The sequence below is a fragment of the Staurois parvus genome, unplaced genomic scaffold (genome assembly GCF_062004578.1).
Source record: "Staurois parvus isolate SC_StPar_1 unplaced genomic scaffold, SC_StPar_1.0 ptg000346l, whole genome shotgun sequence".
NCBI lineage: Eukaryota > Metazoa > Chordata > Amphibia > Anura > Ranidae > Staurois > Staurois parvus.
In genome coordinates this window covers 4,696,869-4,716,129 of record NW_028318142.1, presented here as the reverse complement: position 1 = coordinate 4,716,129, position 19,261 = coordinate 4,696,869, and the positions used below count along the sequence as shown (strand labels likewise).

The following is a 19,261-nucleotide window of genomic DNA, read 5'->3' as shown; positions in this document are numbered from 1 at the left end:
ACAATAAGGAACAGTGGATCAGTGAAGGGAATTCAGATAGAAACCATAGAACATAGAGTAGCGGCCTTTGCGGACGACTTATTGTTCTATGTGGGGAATCCCCGAATAACTCTCCCAAATATAATGAAGATCCTGAAGGAGTACGGTGAACTATCAAATCTAAAAATTAATCCAACGAAAACAGAGATCCTGAATATTAATATATCAAAGAATGAAAAAGAAAAATTACAAAAAGAATTCCCCTTTATATGGAGAGAAAAGGAGATAAAATACCTAGGAATAAAACTCACTGCCTCATATAAGCATCTGTATAGATTAAACTATATCTCTTTGATAAACGAGATCAGGGAAGATTTAAAAAGACTAGAAGGAGGAAACCCATCCTGGATAGGACGTATAAACCTAGTTAAAATGGTAATTATGCCTAAAATACTGTATAGATTTCAAATGGTACCAATTAAAATTCCAGAGGCCTTCTTTAAGATAATGAAAAAAATGTTAACAAGATACATATGGAAGAATAAAAAACCTAGAATTGCATATGAAACATTGAGTAGGACTAAAGAGAAAGGGGGATTGGCTCTACCAGATGTCAAGAGATACTACAAGGCAGTGGTTTTAGCAAGAATATATGACTGGACATTTAACCATAAGGGGAAAAGTTGGGCAACAATAGAAAATGATCTTAGTGGCATCAGATTGAGTCAGGTGATATGGGTTCCACCACAGTTTAGAGGAATTAAAGAAAGCACAAGTATCTACACTTTAAATGTTTTAAGGATATGGGACAATTTACACAAAAATATGAAATGGGAATTTAACTCTATATTAATGCCTCTCACAAACACTGAGTTCTTTCCCCCGGGAAAGAATAAGATATCAGGGAGATGGTTTAGAAAGGAGGATACCCAACTGAGAGACGTTTTGGTGGAGGGGGAATTGAGATCACTTAAAGATTTAATAGAGAAGAAGGGAGACATTTTTATTAGAATAGATGAGTGGAAATATCATCAATTGAAATGTTTTATTGGAAATCTACCGAAACCCCTGAGATTAAAACAGGAGTGGAACATGTTTGAAAGGTTGTTGGAGACACGAAGGGATGGGAAGCACGGTATATCAAAAGTGTACAGAATACTCACAGAATTAGACACAAACACAAAGTTAATTTTTATAACTAAATGGGAAAGGGATATGGGAGTTGGGTTTGATGAGGATAAACAGAGAAAAATGTTTAGATTGATACACGATAATGTTAGTATGAGAGAGGTTGAGATTAATTATAAGTGTGTGACACGATGGCACATTACTCCGAGTGTAGAGCACAAGATGAATGGGGAAAACTCAAATATGTGTTGGAGAGGATGTGGAGAGATAGGCACGGTGTTTCACATATGGTGGGAATGTCCAAGAATTCAGATTTTTTGGAAGAGAATAGTCAAATTGATTGAAGAAATAACTGAAATCGACATAGGGCTAGACCCAACGACGTGCCTCCTACACAATGTGGAGACATCGGTAAATAAATATAAAGACTCAGGTATATGGTATTTCTTGAATGCGGCGAAAGGGCTGATACCCAAGTTTTGGCGGAAATCTGAGGTTCCGAGGGAGGAGGACTGGATAAAAAGAGTGAACCAGATAGGTAGAATGGAAAGATCATACCATATGCAGGAAGATAGGATGAGAGTCTATTACAGGAGATGGGAAAAGTGGGAAAGAGCAGGATTGAAAGAGAAATATAGGGAAATATAAACTAGGATGTTAGCAAAAAATCATTAAGCCTCGAGAGACTAGAATGGGCCAGAGTCTGCAGAGGGGGGGGAGGGGGACGGGGGGTGGGATGGGGGGGTGGTGGGATGGGAAAGAAAAGAGTTTTTAGCGGGGGAAAGGGAGAAATGTTATAAATGTTTATCTGTATGAGAAGTATTTCCCCTTTTTGGGTATTTGTATTGCTATGAAAAATTTAATAAATATTTAAATTAAAAAAAAAAAAAAAATACCTCTCTCCAGTAAACCCTAGTTCATACGGCAGCACTGTAAATTTAATCCTTTGAAACTCAGCAACTTGTAATTCCACCCCCTTCTTTCAGTGATTCACCCCTGAGCAGCACTCTGCAGTACCCATTTCTGCTGCTGCCCCGTTTTGAGGGTGGAACATGCAACATGTTCCCGCTCTTGCAGCTCTTAGCCCGGACATCCCCCCCCCCCCCCCCATGTCAGCAGGTCAAGGATCTTCTCCCCACACCTGCAGTCAAAATCAGGAATGCCTCTGTGAAGTCTGCCACTGGGAGAATGTGTGGTGTTTCACTTATTCAGTGCTGCTTCTGCATCCTGATCTGTAATGGTTAGTGAAGCCTCCAGGCAGGATATAAAAGAATAAGCACCAACTCTGTAAAGACTGTAACAGCAGCAGCTGTCAAGCTGCAGTTTGGCAGGAAGGAAAGCACTCCAACAGTACCTACCAGGCAGCACATTTAACAAGCTGTGAAGCCGTGGACCATGTGGAACCAGGGAGGTTGCCGTCCAACTGTTGAGACACACAGGTCTGAAGCCATCACTGAAACAACCACTGTTTGCTTTTCTTGTACGTCCTCAGAGCTTAAGCATCATGCTACTTAAAAAAAAATTAAAATAAAACTGTTTGGGCTATATATACAATTTATTTTGGATGATGTGAGAAAGAATTAGGAACCCTTATTGCTATGTCTCTGCTGGGCAGATTCACCATATCTATTAATCCTTATTACCACTGTTCCTAGGACAGAATGTGATGGGAAATCCAACATTTTAAAGCTCAAAGGGCAGTATCTTTGGTAACATTGTAGCAATATTTGGCCATTCACAGGCACACTAGTTTGCAGTGAGTAATTGCCAGTCGAATTGCATGGTTGCACAGTTTAATGCGCACATATGCTGCCTGTCTAAGCCATGGTTCACACTGAATGCGGCTTTAAAATTGCACCACTTCATTTGAAGTAGCGCAATTTCAAAGCCGCTGGTCGGTGTGATTAAAGTGCGGCTTGCCTGACATCTGTGTGACTATATGCACAGATGTCTATGCAAGTTGCACATGAAATCAACAAAAATAGTGCAGGTACCTTTTTTTGCAGTCGGTGCTACACCGCAGTCGGAGTCTCACCGATTTGAATGGTTTCATGGGCACAAATAGAGTGCGACTTGTCAAGCGATTTTGAACTTTCAAATCATATGACAAACCACAATGGTGTGAACAGGGGCTAAATCACTGAAAGATTTGTTAATTTGTTCAGCCAGTCTTGTAATCCTGGGACTGCTACTACAACCTGTCTAGGTCACAAACTTCCAGTGCAGTTAAGCAGTTTAACTTGGTCAAGAACTTTCCCTCAGCATGCTGATTTCTCAAAGAATTAACAGCAGCATATTGATGAATAACTCCTTGTGCTTTCCCACACTGTAAGCATGTTTACAGGTTTAGACAGACAACACTCTGTTAAAATGTTTGTTACCCCAACATTTCAGGTTCCTCATTCTTCATATGTGTCTGTGTTATGTGGTTGTGTTAAAAAGTATCCTGTTTTCTTTACATGGCTTCCTTTGTGTGAAATACCTGGAGGTTCTGCTAGTCTCACTGCTTTTATTATTTCAAACTGACTTCGCCAAGCGTGAAAACACATTCATCCCAGCTTGGTCAGTTTTGTGGATGCGCTGGGAAATAGCCTGCCTGTCCTCTGGTAGCCAAAACTTATGGTGACACGTCCCTGTCCAAAGCTATTCACTGGGAAGATCAGTGCACCGCTTTTTCTCCGCCTCCTGCTGACATACATGCACTATACAGGCATATCTTCAGATTGGCCTACGAGGAGACAAACAGTTTGGTAGGTCACACTCCCTGACTGGAATACATAGGAAAGCAGAAACGTAGATCTCGTGAATCATTCAAATATGTATTTCATATTTCATGTCTACCCGCTCCTCAGAGGCAGCTGCATAATCTACCCGCAGGTGGAAAATCACTTGTGCATAGGAAAAGTTATGAGCAAAATATGAGTTATGAGAGATTTTTGCTATAGTTTAGGCCTCCGCCCGATGATCCCTCCCTAAACGGGGCATTGTTCCTTGACTTCAGAGACACCCCCTGCTAGGGAACTACAAAATGGGCTGTCAGGCCTAAGAGCGTTAAGTTGAAGAATTCTCCCGTTTAACATCAATACCACCTGGGGAGACCCGTACCCTTTCGCTCTGAAACTTGATCTGCTAACCCAGGACTTCGGCAAGTACTTTAACCCTTTAACCTCTCTCTGTTATCTCTTTGCTGTGCTGTTGTTCTCTGTATATTTATATATTGGTTACATCTTTTTTTCTGTAAATATTTTTATTGCACCCCTTTTTGACTTTCAGTAATAAATCTTTCCTTTTGAAAGTGTTGAACTGTTTCTATGGCTCTTAATTGCAATTTACGAATTGCCTCTAAAAAGAACGCTACTGTGTTTGTTTAAAGCCTGCGGTGACCGTGTTAAGCAGATGATTATCTCAATCATTATAGTGTTATTGCTGGTATAGCCGAGTTACCTCTTTCTCTGTACAAAAAGGAGGTGGTGGCAGTGTGAAGGGTTAATTGCGTAATTAACCTGACCCAGTAACAATCGCTCAGGCTACCGGTACATAGATTGTGGTCCAATTAGCTGGGAAATCGTTGTGCAGGGTGCAGCTGGGTGTGGCATTGTTACGCACGTGACATCGCGGTTTTAGATTGGCTAGTCCTTCGGTCACGAGTTTAGTGAGAAGGGCTGGGGCCTGGCGCCGTGGTCGTCACATATTGGTGACAGCGATCGTGGGATCGTCGCATATTGGTGGCAGTGATCCCGCGTCCGTCACAGGAGGTGGTTAAGCAACACAAGCCTAATTGGCCCACAGTGCTGCCCTTTTCTTTCCCAAAATCATGCTGTGTAGCTAATCAAGAATGTAACAATTCAAGTACTTACTGTATACCAGCTGTCTTTGCAAATACATTTAATGAATTTCATAAGTACGTAAATGCATTTATTTGTGTTTTGTATCTGCTTTGAGGTAAAGAAGTGTAGCCAAAGCTGTTTTGATTGTACTTCTCCTATGGGTCACTGGAGTGCAGTTTGTTCTGTGACCAAATGGTCAGGATCCACCCAGATACCTGGATTGACAGCTGGCTCAGCCCATCAGCAAGCCGCTCCCACCCCCTACACAGTCCAGCACTCTAGTGAGTGAAGGGGCAGAGCAGGGAGCTACAATGAACCACATCTGAAGAAAAGGAAAATGGGAACCAAAGTTGATTTGCTGTTCATATATGTTTATTTGGTCAATAGAGAGAGCGATCCAAGAGATGGAAATTGATTCTGGGATTTTATTTGCACTGCACAACAATGACTTTTACATCAGGGAGTCTTATAGTCGAGGTCTCAAAACTGATGGAGAAAGCCCCCTAAGAATTTAGAAGTAAGCTGAATACGACCAAAACTGAGCAGTCAGTTCTGGGTGGATTCTTAATTTGTTGTCTGTTTTTTGTAGATTTTGATCACCAGATCAGGCAGCATGGTATTACATGGTGAACACTATGGCCTTTTTGTCCCGAGCTCAGTTCCCTCCAATGCCATTACATGCATGGTTTCTGTGTATTACACCTATTTGCATAGGTTTCCTTACACACTTAAAAAAAACAAAACAAAAAAAAAAACAAAACTGGTATTTCACTTGCCTCTATGGTGTATTTGTGTAATTTGTAGCATCATTGGATTGTACGTTTTTCAGCACCAGGAACTGTTTTATGTCAGTGCTGTATGAGTACAGGAAATGACTTTAATTTACAGTGTTGACAATGACAACCAGTTATTCTTACATTTCCAACTACTGCTTGAAGAAAATTACATTTGGCAGCATAAATAATTCTGTTTTTGTACTTAAGACTTTTGTGTCCATTGGGTTTCCTTAATAACATCACATAACCGTTTTGCTTGGGTTTGTAATCTAGCCTTTGAATGCTCTATGCCTTTAAAATCCCGGCCTCATCCCATTTCACCTGTTTATCCACCATCAATAAGTCTCTCTGAAAGGTCGGTAACTAGCATGTGGTCATGTGAGGATGTGATGATGGGAGGAGGCTGGTGTGCAAAGGAAAAAGCGGTTGCAGAAGCCTTCTGATCTGGAGCCTGTCATGAAAAAGCTTTGCTATAGCTCTAGCCATGATGTTGCAAGCATCAGCGCCCAGCATTGATTATTAAAAAACAAGCTGGATTGTTTTTTCCCTCTGTGCAGGCAGCTTGCAGTTATTGTGCCTGGCACTGCTAGCTTAGTATGCTTCTCCTTTACACGTTTCTTTTCTTCCTAGAATCCATCTACCGTCGAGGGGCCAGAAGATGGAGGAAGCTCTACCGAGTGAATGGGCATCTGTTTCAAGCCAAACGCTTTAACAGAGTGAGTGATTCATGAAAGAGGCAGCTTGTCCGGTCTCTGGGCAGCTTTTTATTAACCTACTATTGCTTCTTTTCTCTATGGGAAGAATAACTATTGTACATGCCCTAGTCTGCTGTTTGTTCCTTTAGGCTTCAGTTTTAGCATGTGTACTAAAATTCCATTTCAAGGCTAATGGGTTCCTGTAAGGTTTTATCATTACTATATTCTCCAGAGACATTTACAGCTTATTTATTAGAAGTATGGTAACCAATAGTAACCCATCTGTCAGCTGAATAAATGACACATCATCATTGGTCTTTGTCCTATATAGAAAATGCATGCTGTGCAATGTTTGTATCTGTATATAGTTGTCTGGCCTTTCTGTGCGCAGGGACACTTTGGTTTTTGTCTTTTTAAAACTGTTTCATTTGAGCTCCCACGTGTTTCTGTGCCAGGAAATTTTAGCATGCAATTTTTTTAGCTGTAATTTGTATAAGTACATTTTCCTCACCAATATGTCAAATTTAGCAGTGCCGCTATTTCAGACCGTGACAGTGAATCGCACCTCTGTTAATTAATTTATCACACCAGAAAATCTAAACCATTCTTACATAAGTTACTTACCCTTAACCTTGGGTGAAATGATGCTGTCACAGCGATAAAATACTATATTATTCAGATGATGAATGTTATCGTAGTGACTAGTGATACTTGTGCTTAGAATTGTGTTATACTGGAACTTACATGTGTCAAAAAATACATTTACGATGAGGGTAAATGAAGGATGACAGTTGTGGTGCTGACATGCAGAGTGCCAGATTATCAGCCCTGAACTATACACGGCCAAATAAGCAACAACTACACTAAGCAATTTAAATCCTTTTATTGCTTATTTTTGTATAAACCCTGTAATTGCATTGACTGGGCCGGATTTGAATAGGATGCTAGAATGCTTTTCTTGTCACATTTTATAGATAGACTAACCCCTTCTAAGAGAAGTTCATGAGCAGTGCTATTGATGACCACCTGAACATGCTAGGTGTCTGGATGATGTGTTGAGCCTTTGGCTTCAACACTTCATGAGTCACTGACCACAAACTATCCAGACATGGACTTGTCACTTTTCTCTGCCTTTCTTCATCTGCATAATACTTGGTTAGTGTTTTCAAAATATTTGAAGCTAGAGGGTCAGCTTCATGTACAGATATTTTTCAGATTGAAAGATCCACAATGGGAGCCCAGTATGTTTCTCTCAGAAAAGGTTTTCTTTAAAGATACTTTAACCTTTAAGAAACTAAAAGGTTATTAACATGTATGAAGTGTGGACACCCTGAGGTGCACATACATGCAGCAGCTTTCAGTACCTCCCGCTTCACCTAAACACCAAGACAATTTGACAGTTAAACTCTGGCACTTCCAAGCAGTTACCATGACCATATAATATGTGTTTTAAACACGTATTGTATATTTTTTTTAAAATGCATGTGTGCACTTTTAAAAAAATTTTTTTTTCTTTCTCCTCTTGAGTTTTGCTAGATGTCTAAAGCGGTGTAAAAACATTTAAGAATAGGCAATTTATGTAGTGCAGATTCACTAAAAGTGTACAAAAAAGATGTGATTTTTTTCTGTGTGCGCATTTGCCATACATTTAAAATAAAAATGAATAGGGTTTCTGCTTAAAATGAAGCTTCATGAAATGAAAACCTAATGTTTTACTGCAGGAAAGTACATTTGTGAACTGGCCCTTATAATGTGTCCTTATCACCGACCCTTGCCATGATTGCCCTCATCGACCAATAGGGAAGCTTGTGAGTTTGTAAGACTAGCCCAAACCTAATATTTACTATTAGCACCTTAGATGAATCAAACTATTGCAGTGTTTCAGTGGTACCATTTCACTCTCAACATTCCAACACTTCCAGGTTGTCAGATGCCTGCATCTGCCTGCTGATGTCCTGGACAAAGTGTCACTAGCATGTCTTTCAATAGCACAGACTTTGCGTATGAGAGCTGCAGGTCTGTGTGATTGAAAGACACCCTAGGTAAGTGGGGGCCAGGGGTGCAGCATCAGCAGGTAGATGCAGGCATCTGACACGCCCAGAAATGTTGGAATGTTAAGACTAAAGCTGTACTTGTAAGTTTGAAACATTGCAACCGTTTGATTCAACCGCATTGCTAAAAGTGAATATTCTTGCATTTTCCTGTGCAGTGTTGGGAAAACTTTGAATATGGCTTTAGTTATGATAGAAAGTCTCTAGGTTACCTTGCCCTAAGTCAGTGTTTCTCAACTCCAGTCCTCATGGACCCCCAGCAGGTCATGTTTTCAGGATTTCCATTATTTTGCACAGGTGATTTGATCAGTTTCACTGCCTTAGTAATTACCACAGCTGTTTCATCTGAGGGAAATCCTGAAAACATGACCTGTTGGGGGTCCATGAGGACTGGAGTTGAGAAACACTGCCCTAAGTGAACCTGTTATGTCTAAATAATAAGACCTGGAAATTCACAATGGGTTTATCTAGTGTCGTTGAGGGGCAGTGTTAGGTTAGCCTGCATAAGTTATCAAAATGGTATAAATATATCCTTCAAATGTAAGCAAATTATAGACATCATATATGGAAACAGGGTCTCTGTTGTAAAGCACAGTGCAGTAACACGCTACAGCCAAACAGAAATCTCCCTTTATTTTAAATGCATCATACTTATGAATGGTTAAATCTGGTTACTTTGGGTAGCTGCATCTGTTGGCCCTTTTTTATCAGCCCAGTAGTCATCCTCCTTTTGTTCTTTCTTAGGGCCTATTTAAATGAGCGCAGAGGCCCATACAGTGTGCAGAATTACATGAGGTTTTCCCAGGAATGATAGGTGTTTGGTGCAGCCTCAGCCAGCAACCTGTTAAGATCAATAACTGGCTGTCAGATGCTGTGCCTGTATGGATCTTTCTGCACATCCAAGTATTTACATCTGTACTGGGGCAGACTAACGTAAATGCTCAGAAGTGCTAAAAGATCCATACAGCTCCTAATACTCATTTTGAACAGTCTGATGGCCACTGTTGTTCCCCCCGATTGCATAAACATGACCTCTGTGCCTGTGTGAATGAGCCCTTAAAGTGTAAATTTAGGTTAAAAAAAAATGTATGCAGTGCACATGAAGGACCCCCCTATATGGGACTTTAATGCAGCGACCATAGTACATATACTTATAAAAACTTCTTTAACCACTTGCCTACTGGGCACTTATACCCCCTTCCTTACCAGGCCAATTTTCAGCTTTCAGCACTGTCGCACTTTGACAATTGCGCTGTCATGCAAGACGGCTGATCACGTGGTAAAAGGTCGCTGTGATTGGCCTTTTACCACATCACGAGATCAGCTGTGTCGAATAACACGCTGACAGGGAAATGCAATTGCCGGTTCTCGGCTGCACTTTCCTCACACTGTCAGAGCGTAAGGAAAGTACTGCCGAGAACCGGCAGTTGTCAGAGCAGGGATCGGCACTGATCATCAGAGCACTGATAATCAGTGCCCTGATGATCAGTGCCCAGCACTGCTGCCCACCAGTGCCACCTACCTGTGCCGCCCACCAGTGCCACCTACCTGTGCCACCCACCAGTGCAGCCCAGCCACATCACATGATCAACTGTGTCCGTAGGGCACAGCGATCATGGAGATAGCCGGGTGCGAGCCTCCGGGGGCGTGCAGGAGCGCCTTCTGGGAGGACATCATATGACGTCCATCCAAAACTGGCCGGCCGCAGTGCAGCCGTTATCCGGCTATCTGCGGTCGGCAACTAGTTAAAAAAGATGCATGCTTTATTCCATAAACATACTTATAAAGCAGGGGTGGGCAACTGTGGCCCTCCAGCTGTTGGTGAACTACAAGTCCCATCATGCCTCTGCCTTTGGGAGTCATGCTTGTAACTGTCAGTTTTGCAATGCCTCATGGGACTTCACTTCTACAACAGCTGGAGGGTCACAGTTGCCCACCCCTGTTATAAAAGATACATATATTTTTTTTAGAGAACATTGACTCTGACTGTACTACAAGGTACTTCCTTCACAACATGAAAAAAACACCAAAGGAAAGGGAGACTATCCCGGCACGTTTCGACCATTCCATTTTTTTATCTTCTTCAGGGGCGTTGGATACAAGAAGAATTTCTAAATAGACATATAGAGGTAAATGATAATGTACACATGGATAATAGGTAAATGACATTGAGGTAATTACCATAATAATACTTACAAAATGATTAAACCGGCATTAATCAGAGCAATTATAAAATAATGGTGTCCAGGATGAGACTACATATCCCAAGGCCTCAACGGTGTGGACCATCAAGAAGAGCAAGGGTGGTCAGATATCCAAAAAAAAAAAAAAAGCAGGGAGTAAAAACTGGTACATTGCTTAGTAAAACAGCACACAATACACACACTAAACATTGTTAAGCACCCTTTTCTCCCTTGATAACCCTAGATGTTAACCCCTTCCCAGCCAGTGTCATTCGTACAGTTGACAGTGTATATTACTAGCACTGATCACTGTATTAGTGTCACTAGAGATGTCGGTGGCAGTCAGTTCCCCCCAGTGTCAGATTACTCTCCGAACTATGGCAGTCCCACTGTAAGTCGCTGATCACCGCCATTGCTAGTATATGTATAAACAAAAAAAAAAAACAGTATGTATACCATAGTTTGTAGACGCTATAACTTTCATGCAATCTAATCAATGTGTACACTTACTGGGATTTTGGCCAAAAGGTATAAAGAAATATTGGGGTTTTTTCTTGCAAATTTTTTTTCCCATTTATATCGCAAAAAATTATATATATTTTCAGTTTGCGTACAGGATTGCATGACTGTGCAATTACCATTTAAAGTGTTACTAAATCAACAACAGTAAAATCAGTCTGTATATGCAGTAAAGCATGCTTGTTATACTCACTGTGGAACCTAAGGGGTTAATCCTCTGCATTGTGTAAAAAGGATGTTTGATTCTGTCTTCTCTGATCCTCACCTTCTTCCACAGTCCCCAATCCATCTGCTGATAGAACAGAGCCTTGAGAGCAAGCGACACATGCTCTGTTTAGTGTGTATTGCTAGAGAGTTATTTTTGTTCGTGGGAGAGTGCATGTGATCAGCACAGCGCCAATGAGCACTTTCCAGACAAAGGGTCAGGGGTACTGCAGCCTCATGGGATGATCAGGGGAGAATGAAAACTCCTACAAGTTTTACCCAGTTCTGTGCTGGACACTGATAAAAGTCACAAGACTGTTCTGCTGATAAGAAATGGTATTTTGCAGTTTATATTTACTAAAATAATTGCATTTTCATGTTCTGTGTATTGTGGGAGATCAGATATAGTGAATGCAGGGTCATTGGTTTAGTAACACTTTAAAGCAGTGCAGTGCCAAACAGCAAATAATGGCCTGATTATGAAGGGGGTAAAATCATCTGAGCTCAAGCGGTTAAACAGAACAAAAGGGAGCAAATAAGACCTTTATTGTGAGTTTACATACACTTTAAGTTCTTGTAAGTATAGTAAAGATATATACAATATTTATCAAAAGCATGAAAAATGTTATTTATTAGAAAAAGCATGATTATTTTTATGCTCTGCAAGCATCTGAACAAAAGCTACATTTTCTTTAAAGCCTAACTGAGCTTTCAGTCAGCTAAATACATTCCAAGTCTTACGTTTTGTTTTCTTAAAGTATCTACAGCCTGAGTTGAAAAGCCTGTGTACTGCCAGCATTCAGCAGAGAAGGACTGGCAGGGAACAAGCTTTTCTACTCAAACTGTAACTGCTTTCTAAAGATCATAAAGTATACGCCTTTGCACACCTTTTCCTGATGCACCTGGGATATATTTACCAGATTAAACTACATTTTAGTGGGGCTTTATAGTATGTGGTTATACTACACAAAGTGAAGTTGCAGCAATTGGAAGGAATAGGAAGCCAGCTGATTAATTGGATGTGGTGATACAAGAGGCTTATCCATAAAGTGTACCTATACTGAATGTTAACATCAAGTTATGGAAGCAGCACTGCTAAGATGGATATAGAAGGCAAATTTGCATCCTTCAGGTTCACTCTTGCTAGACACATTTCTGAAGGCCTGAACATTAGGTCATGTGATTTTGACTGAAGGAGAGGATTCGTTTGGTTCATCTTCACCTTTAGAAGAGATCACATGACCAAGTGACTGGTTTTCAAACAAGTGACCAGAACTGTAAGGAACACACAGTGTTCATGAACTTATGGTAAGAATGCTTTTTGTTGTTTGCTTCCAGAAAGCCTACTGTGGCCAGTGCAGTGAAAGGATATGGGGCCTTGGCAGGCAAGGCTACAAGTGTATCAACTGCAAACTGCTTGTCCATAAACGCTGTCACATACTTGTCCCGCTGACCTGCAAGAAGCATATGGTGAGTTTCCTTGTGTCGTATATGTTCAGTGGAGAAACATAGACTTGGTGTAATAATTTGTTGGTATGACCCCACTGAATTATGCTCTGTGTAATTTTAGCAAACACCTCAGCTGAAGTTTTTTTCTCAGCATCCAATATCACCACCCACCAAAGACCTGCTCTAAAATACACACGTATACAGGTATCATTTCTTAAAATTTAAATAGGGATAATTTCCCAATTTAAACTCCAGGTAAATAGTTCATTTTCAGGATTTCTAGAGACAGAGGTAGCAGAGGAACTGGCTCAGTTGAAGCTTAATAAAGCAATGGGTACTGATGGTATTCATCCCAGAGTTCTTAGAGATCTTACAGGTATAGTTGTTGGACAATTAACAGTTCATTTTAATAAATCGCTTTAAACAGGAGAAGTTCCTAATGTCTAGTGAACAACTGATATTGTACCCATTCAAAAGAAGAGCAGCAAGGTAGAAGCTGGCAATTACAGGCCAGTGAGTTTAACATCTGTTGAAGTCAAGTTAATGGAGTCGCTTCTAAAAAGAATGATCATTGTTCACTTAAAAACACACAATTTGCTCTGCCAAAAGCAGCATGGCTTTACTGAGGGCAGATCATGTCAGACAAATCTGATTGAAATTTTTTTGACTATATCACTAATTTGTTGGACCATGGTGGTGCTGTGAACATAGCCTATCATGATTTCAGCAAAGCATTTGATACAGTATAGATTTCAGCAAAGCATTTGATACAGTTTTCCATAATCATCTAATAAAGGTTTACAAGTTGGGAATTAACCCATGGATGGTTCAGTGGATATGCAGTTGGTTAAAGGATATGTCAAAGGTGTGCAAAAGGGTTGATATCCCAGGAGGTGTCTGTACCGTGGAACATGATTTGGCATTGCTGGAAGGTTGGTCAAAGAATTGCAAACTGTAGTTCAGAGTTTCTAAATATAAAATAATGCACCTAGGGATAATGAATCCCTGGATACACTACACTATTGGGGTATAGTGTTGAGCAGCACTACAGAGGGAAAAGATTTAGGAAATGAACAAACAGTATAGCAATGCAGTGGGAAAAGCAAGTACACTGTGTGCACAATTATTAGGCAAGTTGCATTTTTGAGGATTATTTCATTATTGAACTACAGTGCTCTCTGTCAATCCAAAATGTTAATAAACTTCAAACCTGAATATTTAAGAAAGTAAAAGTTAGCGTTTGGTTTTTTTAGGAGAATATCTGTGTGCACAATTATTGGGCAACTATTAATGTGTAGAATTATTATGCAACTAAATAAAAAAACAAAACATTTCTCATCTCACTTGTATGTTTTCATCTGTTAAAGTGAGAATAATAACCCAAAATTTACAAATAAACACTTCTGATAGTTGGTGACCAATATATCCACCCTTCTTTTCAATAACAGTCATAAGCCTCCCATTCATGGAGTCTGTCAGTTTCTTGATCTGTTGACTATAATCTTTTTGTGCAGCAGCAACCACAGCCTCCCAGACACTGTTCAGAGAGGTGTACTGTTTTCCTTCACGGCAAATCTCCAGTTTAAGTAGGGTCCACATGTTCTCAATAGGGTTTAGGTCAGGTGAGAAAGGGGGCCATGTCATTATTTTTTCATCTTTATGGCCTTTACTGGCTAGCCACGCAGTGGAGTACTTCAGTGCATGCAATGGGGCATTATCCTTCATAAATATCATGGTCTTCTTGAAATATGCAGACTTTTTTTCCTGTACCACTGCTTGAAGAAATTGTCTTCTAAAAACTGGCAGTAGGTTTGGGAGTTGATTTTGGGTCCATCTTCAACCTGAAAAGGTCCAGCTAGCTCATCTTTAATAATACCAGCCCATACCAGTACCCCACCTCCACTTTGCTGGTGTCTGAGTCGAAGTGGAGCACTTTGCCCGTTACTTATTCAGCCACGGGCCCATCTATCTGGTCCATCAAGGGTCACTCTCATCTCATCAGTCTATAAAACCTTTGAAAAATCTGTCTTCAGATATTTCTTGGCTCAGTCTTGACGTTTCAACTTACGTGTCTTATTCAGTGGTGGTTGTGTTTCAGCCAACTTACCTTGGCCGTGTCTCTGAGCACTGGACACCTTGTACTTCTGGGCATTCCAGGTAGGTTTCAGTTCTAGACTATGACAGCACTGGAGGATAATGGGTTCCTGGTAGCTTGATGTTTGATTCTTCTCAAATCTTTGACCGTTAATTTGTGTCTTTGTGCCTCTTGGTAGTTCTCAGCCTTACCTGAGAAACCACTGAATGATCCCGGAACTGGGCATCGAGATAAGTGAAGGGAAGATGGCCTCCACTCATCTCTATGCCCTTGGAGGACGGGAGTGATGTCACTTCCGGTTCCGGCGCCCTGTAAACAAGGCATTTTCTTTTTAAGACACTAGATAAATGCTTTTTTTGATCTAATGCTTTACAGTGAAGAGGAGAGATGTGGGGTCTTACTGACCCCATATCTCTCCATACAGAGGACCTGTCATTATTTCTACCACGGGATGCATGCAAAAAAAATTAAATACATTTTTTAAAAAAGTGTAACGTGACCCCGTCCCCCCGTGCTCGCACGTAGTGGTGAACACATACGTAGGCCACGCCCACATATGTAAACCGAGTTCAAACTACACATGTGAGGTATCACCACAAATGTCAGAGCAAGAGCAATAATTCTAGCACTAGACCTCCTCTGTAACTTTACACTTGTAACCTGTAGACATTTTTAAATAGTTACTCATGGAGATTTTTAAGTACCGTAGTTTGACACCATTCCACGAGCGTACGCAATTTTAAAGCATGACATGTTTGGTATCTATTTACTTACCGTAACATCTTTCAAATCGTAACAAAAAAAAGTGTATTTTCTTCCAAACAATATATATAAATTTTTAAAAACCGTCCATTTCGGTTTTCGGCCAAGTACATCCTGAATTTTTGGTTTCAGCACCAGGATTTTCATTTCGGTGCACCACTAATCGCGCCCCAATATCTTAGCAGTTGCAAGAGTGCTGCATCCCTCTGAAAGACATTTTAACAATTTTTGACTTTTCAGAGTCAGTTAAATTTGTTTTTTGACCCATTTTGCCTGAGGAAAAGAAGCTGCCTAATAATTATGCACACCTTGATATATGATGTTGATCTCCTTAGGCCACACTCCCTCATTACACAAAAACACATCACCTGATATGCTCAAATCCAATAAGCATTCAAGTTTATAAAGTGTGGAGTTGAACAATATGCATAAAAATAATGATTTGGTCAAAATACTTGCCTAATAATCGTGCACACAGTGTAGAATTCTAAGCTGCATCACTAGAGGGATCATGAGCAGGAGAAAAGAGGGCCTGATTCCTCTGTATAGATCTTTAAGCTGACCTTGCACTGTTCGAGACTTAGCCAGTTCAGCAGAGACCGGCCAAGATTCGAACCATGTATGTGCAGGCTAAATGTACCCAAGTTGATCGATTGATAAACTTGGGTACAGCCAGCCTTTCGGGTTTTACCTGCGAATACTGGTAGCTGCTTTTACAGCCACTAACAGTATTCACTGTGTTCTGACTGTGTTTATGGGGGAAATCGAGCAATTTTCTTTCCTCCAATCTGTGGTTGCAGGAAAGAAAATAACAGTCTATGGCCGGCTTAAGTTAGAGCTCATTTAGAATACTGTGTCCAGTTTTGCAGGCCTCACTTACAAAAAGATATTGATAAGATACAATGGGTCCAGAGACAGGAAACAAAAAGGTGAAAGGTCTGAGAGATAAAACCTCAGGAGAGACTTCAGGAACTTAATATATACAGGAAGGAAGGAAACTGGGAGACATAATTGAAACGGTTTAATATCATCAAGGGTGTGAGTAAGGTTCAGGAGGGCAGTATTTTCAGTATAAGGTAAAGTTTAAGAATACAGGGGCATTGCCTCAGTAGAAAAGTTTAACACTAATCTTAGACAGTATTATTTTACTGAAAGAGTAGATGCTTGGAATAGACTAACAGCAGAGGTGGTGAAAGAGCCAGCAGTAAGTGGATTCAAACATCCTTGGAACAAACATAGATATATACTCAGACAAAAATAATGTAAAACTATTTTTTAAAAAATGGGTTAGAGTTTGACTACTTGGCCTTTTTCTGCTGTCACTCTTCTATGTTTCTATTCTAAAGCCATTTGTTTTGGAAAAAGTACAGTTGTTGCTTCTGTAAGATTTTTATTGTGGTGTCTGTCCTTGTTATGGAGTTTCACTCTCTTGATTTGTCCTGGTGACCATTGCTGTTGGGACTGAAAGTGAGGGAAAATCCCAAAGTTTGAGTTGTCACAGCAATATTGGTCAGATTTTGCAATGGGCACTCTTGTTCATGTGACAACTCTCTGAGAAAATTTCCCTTTCCCTCTTTTCCTTTGAAGAGCTCTCCTCTCACATCTGTTGTGTCTTAAGACAGGGAGCAAAGGAAAATCTCCCCAATGGTACACAGCAAAAATATGTCTTTTGGGTTTTTAATCTTCTGTATCCAAAATGAAAAGAAAATAGAAAATCTAGGCTTTAGATATACACTATATTGCCAAAAGTGTTGGGACGCCTGCGTCACACGCACATGAACTTTAATGGCATCCCAGCCTTAGTCCGTAGGGTTCAATGTTGAGTTGGCCCACCCTTTGCAGCTATAACAGCTTCAACTCCTCTGGGAAGGCTGTCCACAAGGTTTAGGAGTGTGTCTGTGGGAATGTTTGACCATTCTTCCAGAAATGCATTTGTTAGGTCGGGCACTGATATTGGACAAGAAGGCCTGTGTGTGTGTGTGTGTGTGTGTGTGTGTGTGTGTATATATATGTGTGTGTGTGTGTGTGTATATATATGTGTGTGTGTGTGTGTATATATATATGTGTGTGTGTGTGTGTGTATATATATGTGTGTGTGTGTATATATAGGCCAGATATTTGATTATTTTCTATATTACACTTTTATTTATCTGTATGATATATATATATATATATATATATATATATATATATCTCATACAGATAAATGAAAGTGTAATATAGAAAATAATCAAATATCTGTATCATACAATCAATGTGCTAAAAAGAACTGTGCATATGAATTCCAATCAAGTATCTATAGCAATCAAATATGCTCAGAAACCTTAATACTGTGCCAAGATTAAAAATGCTCCTAAAAAATATGCAAGTCCTTTTCTTTTTTCTTCTATCCTATTCCACAAAGTGCCACAGTGCTTCAGTCAGTAACAAAAAAAATGTTCCAGTGCTCACACCGCAGTGGTTTGGATAACTCATCATAAACAAATGACCTAGTAAGAGAGTCATTTCAGCGCTTTAAGGTGAGTATTTTTAAGTGGGGGTAACATCACATAAAACCATAAAATATATTTAGTAAAATAAACATATACTCAAATGGCCAGTCACACCACAAAAACACACTCTGGATGCATTCCGGATACGTTTCTGGTTATAGTTCACACCACACGCTGTTTGGGTGCAGTTTTGAAGCAGTTTGCTATGTTCCAGTATGGTTTTGTGCAAAAAAAATGCAACATGTTCTACTTTTTTTTCTTTGCATTGGAAACTGACTGGAATTGACTGCACTGGTGAGAACTAGGGTAATTGCAATACATGGAAAACACTGTGCATATATTTTTGATGCAGAAAAAAATGCACTGGACTGCATCTAATGTGAACTAGCCCTAAAACAATTGCACTCACATACTCCAGTGTCAAACATTCTGTGCAATATATAAAAGCTGTTTGTTATTAAGGGAGCAATGCCGCTTCACACTGTTTGCCTTGAAGCTGGCGTGCGTTCCACAAACCCAGAAGCCAAAGCTGGAAGCGACGTAACGTGCAGTAACCACACTCCAACATGTTTTGTCCAAAATAGATGTCCTCAGGAGGCAGTGAGAAAGGAAATCTCAAAAGAAAGTGAGAGGAAATCTCTCCAAAGCAGAATCACTGCAGCAAGGGTCTTACTAAAACTAGCTCCTGGGCTGGATGGTCTCACCTTGGAATGCTATAAGACCTTAGTCCCGAATTTTGGACAGCATATGGTGGCCATGTTTAATGCTCTTGGCTCCTCAGCAACGTTCCATTCGGAATCCTTGAAAGCCCATATTTCAGTTCTGCCTAAAGAGGGTAAGGACCCATCCTCCTGCAGTAGCTACAGACCAATTTCCTTATTGATTATTGATCTTAAGCTCTTCAGCAAAAGTTCCCATTTTTTGTGTCACACAATATCACAAATTTCAGTAAAAAATACACTTAAGTTAATTTTAGGGCACAAAAAGCAATAAATTACCAATTTTTTTGTAAAATATAAAAGACGAGGTTGCATCGAGTAAATAGATATCCAACATGTCAAACCTTAAATGTGCATGTGCTCATGAAATGGCAACAAACTT

General features: G+C 40.2%; 1 protein-coding gene across 3 annotated transcripts in view; it reads left to right on the top strand.

The window, feature by feature from the left end:
- PRKCZ (protein kinase C zeta) overlaps positions 1 to 19,261 on the top strand; it is a 358,451-nt gene that overhangs the window by 226,333 nt on the left and 112,857 nt on the right. For all 3 annotated transcript variants that reach the window (XM_089684356.1, XM_089684357.1, XM_089684358.1), the window contains 2 exons: positions 6,341 to 6,426; positions 12,701 to 12,832. In XM_089684356.1, coding sequence (XP_089540482.1) covers positions 6,341 to 6,426; positions 12,701 to 12,832 — 218 coding nt within the window. The remainder of the gene's footprint in view (positions 1 to 6,340; positions 6,427 to 12,700; positions 12,833 to 19,261) is intronic.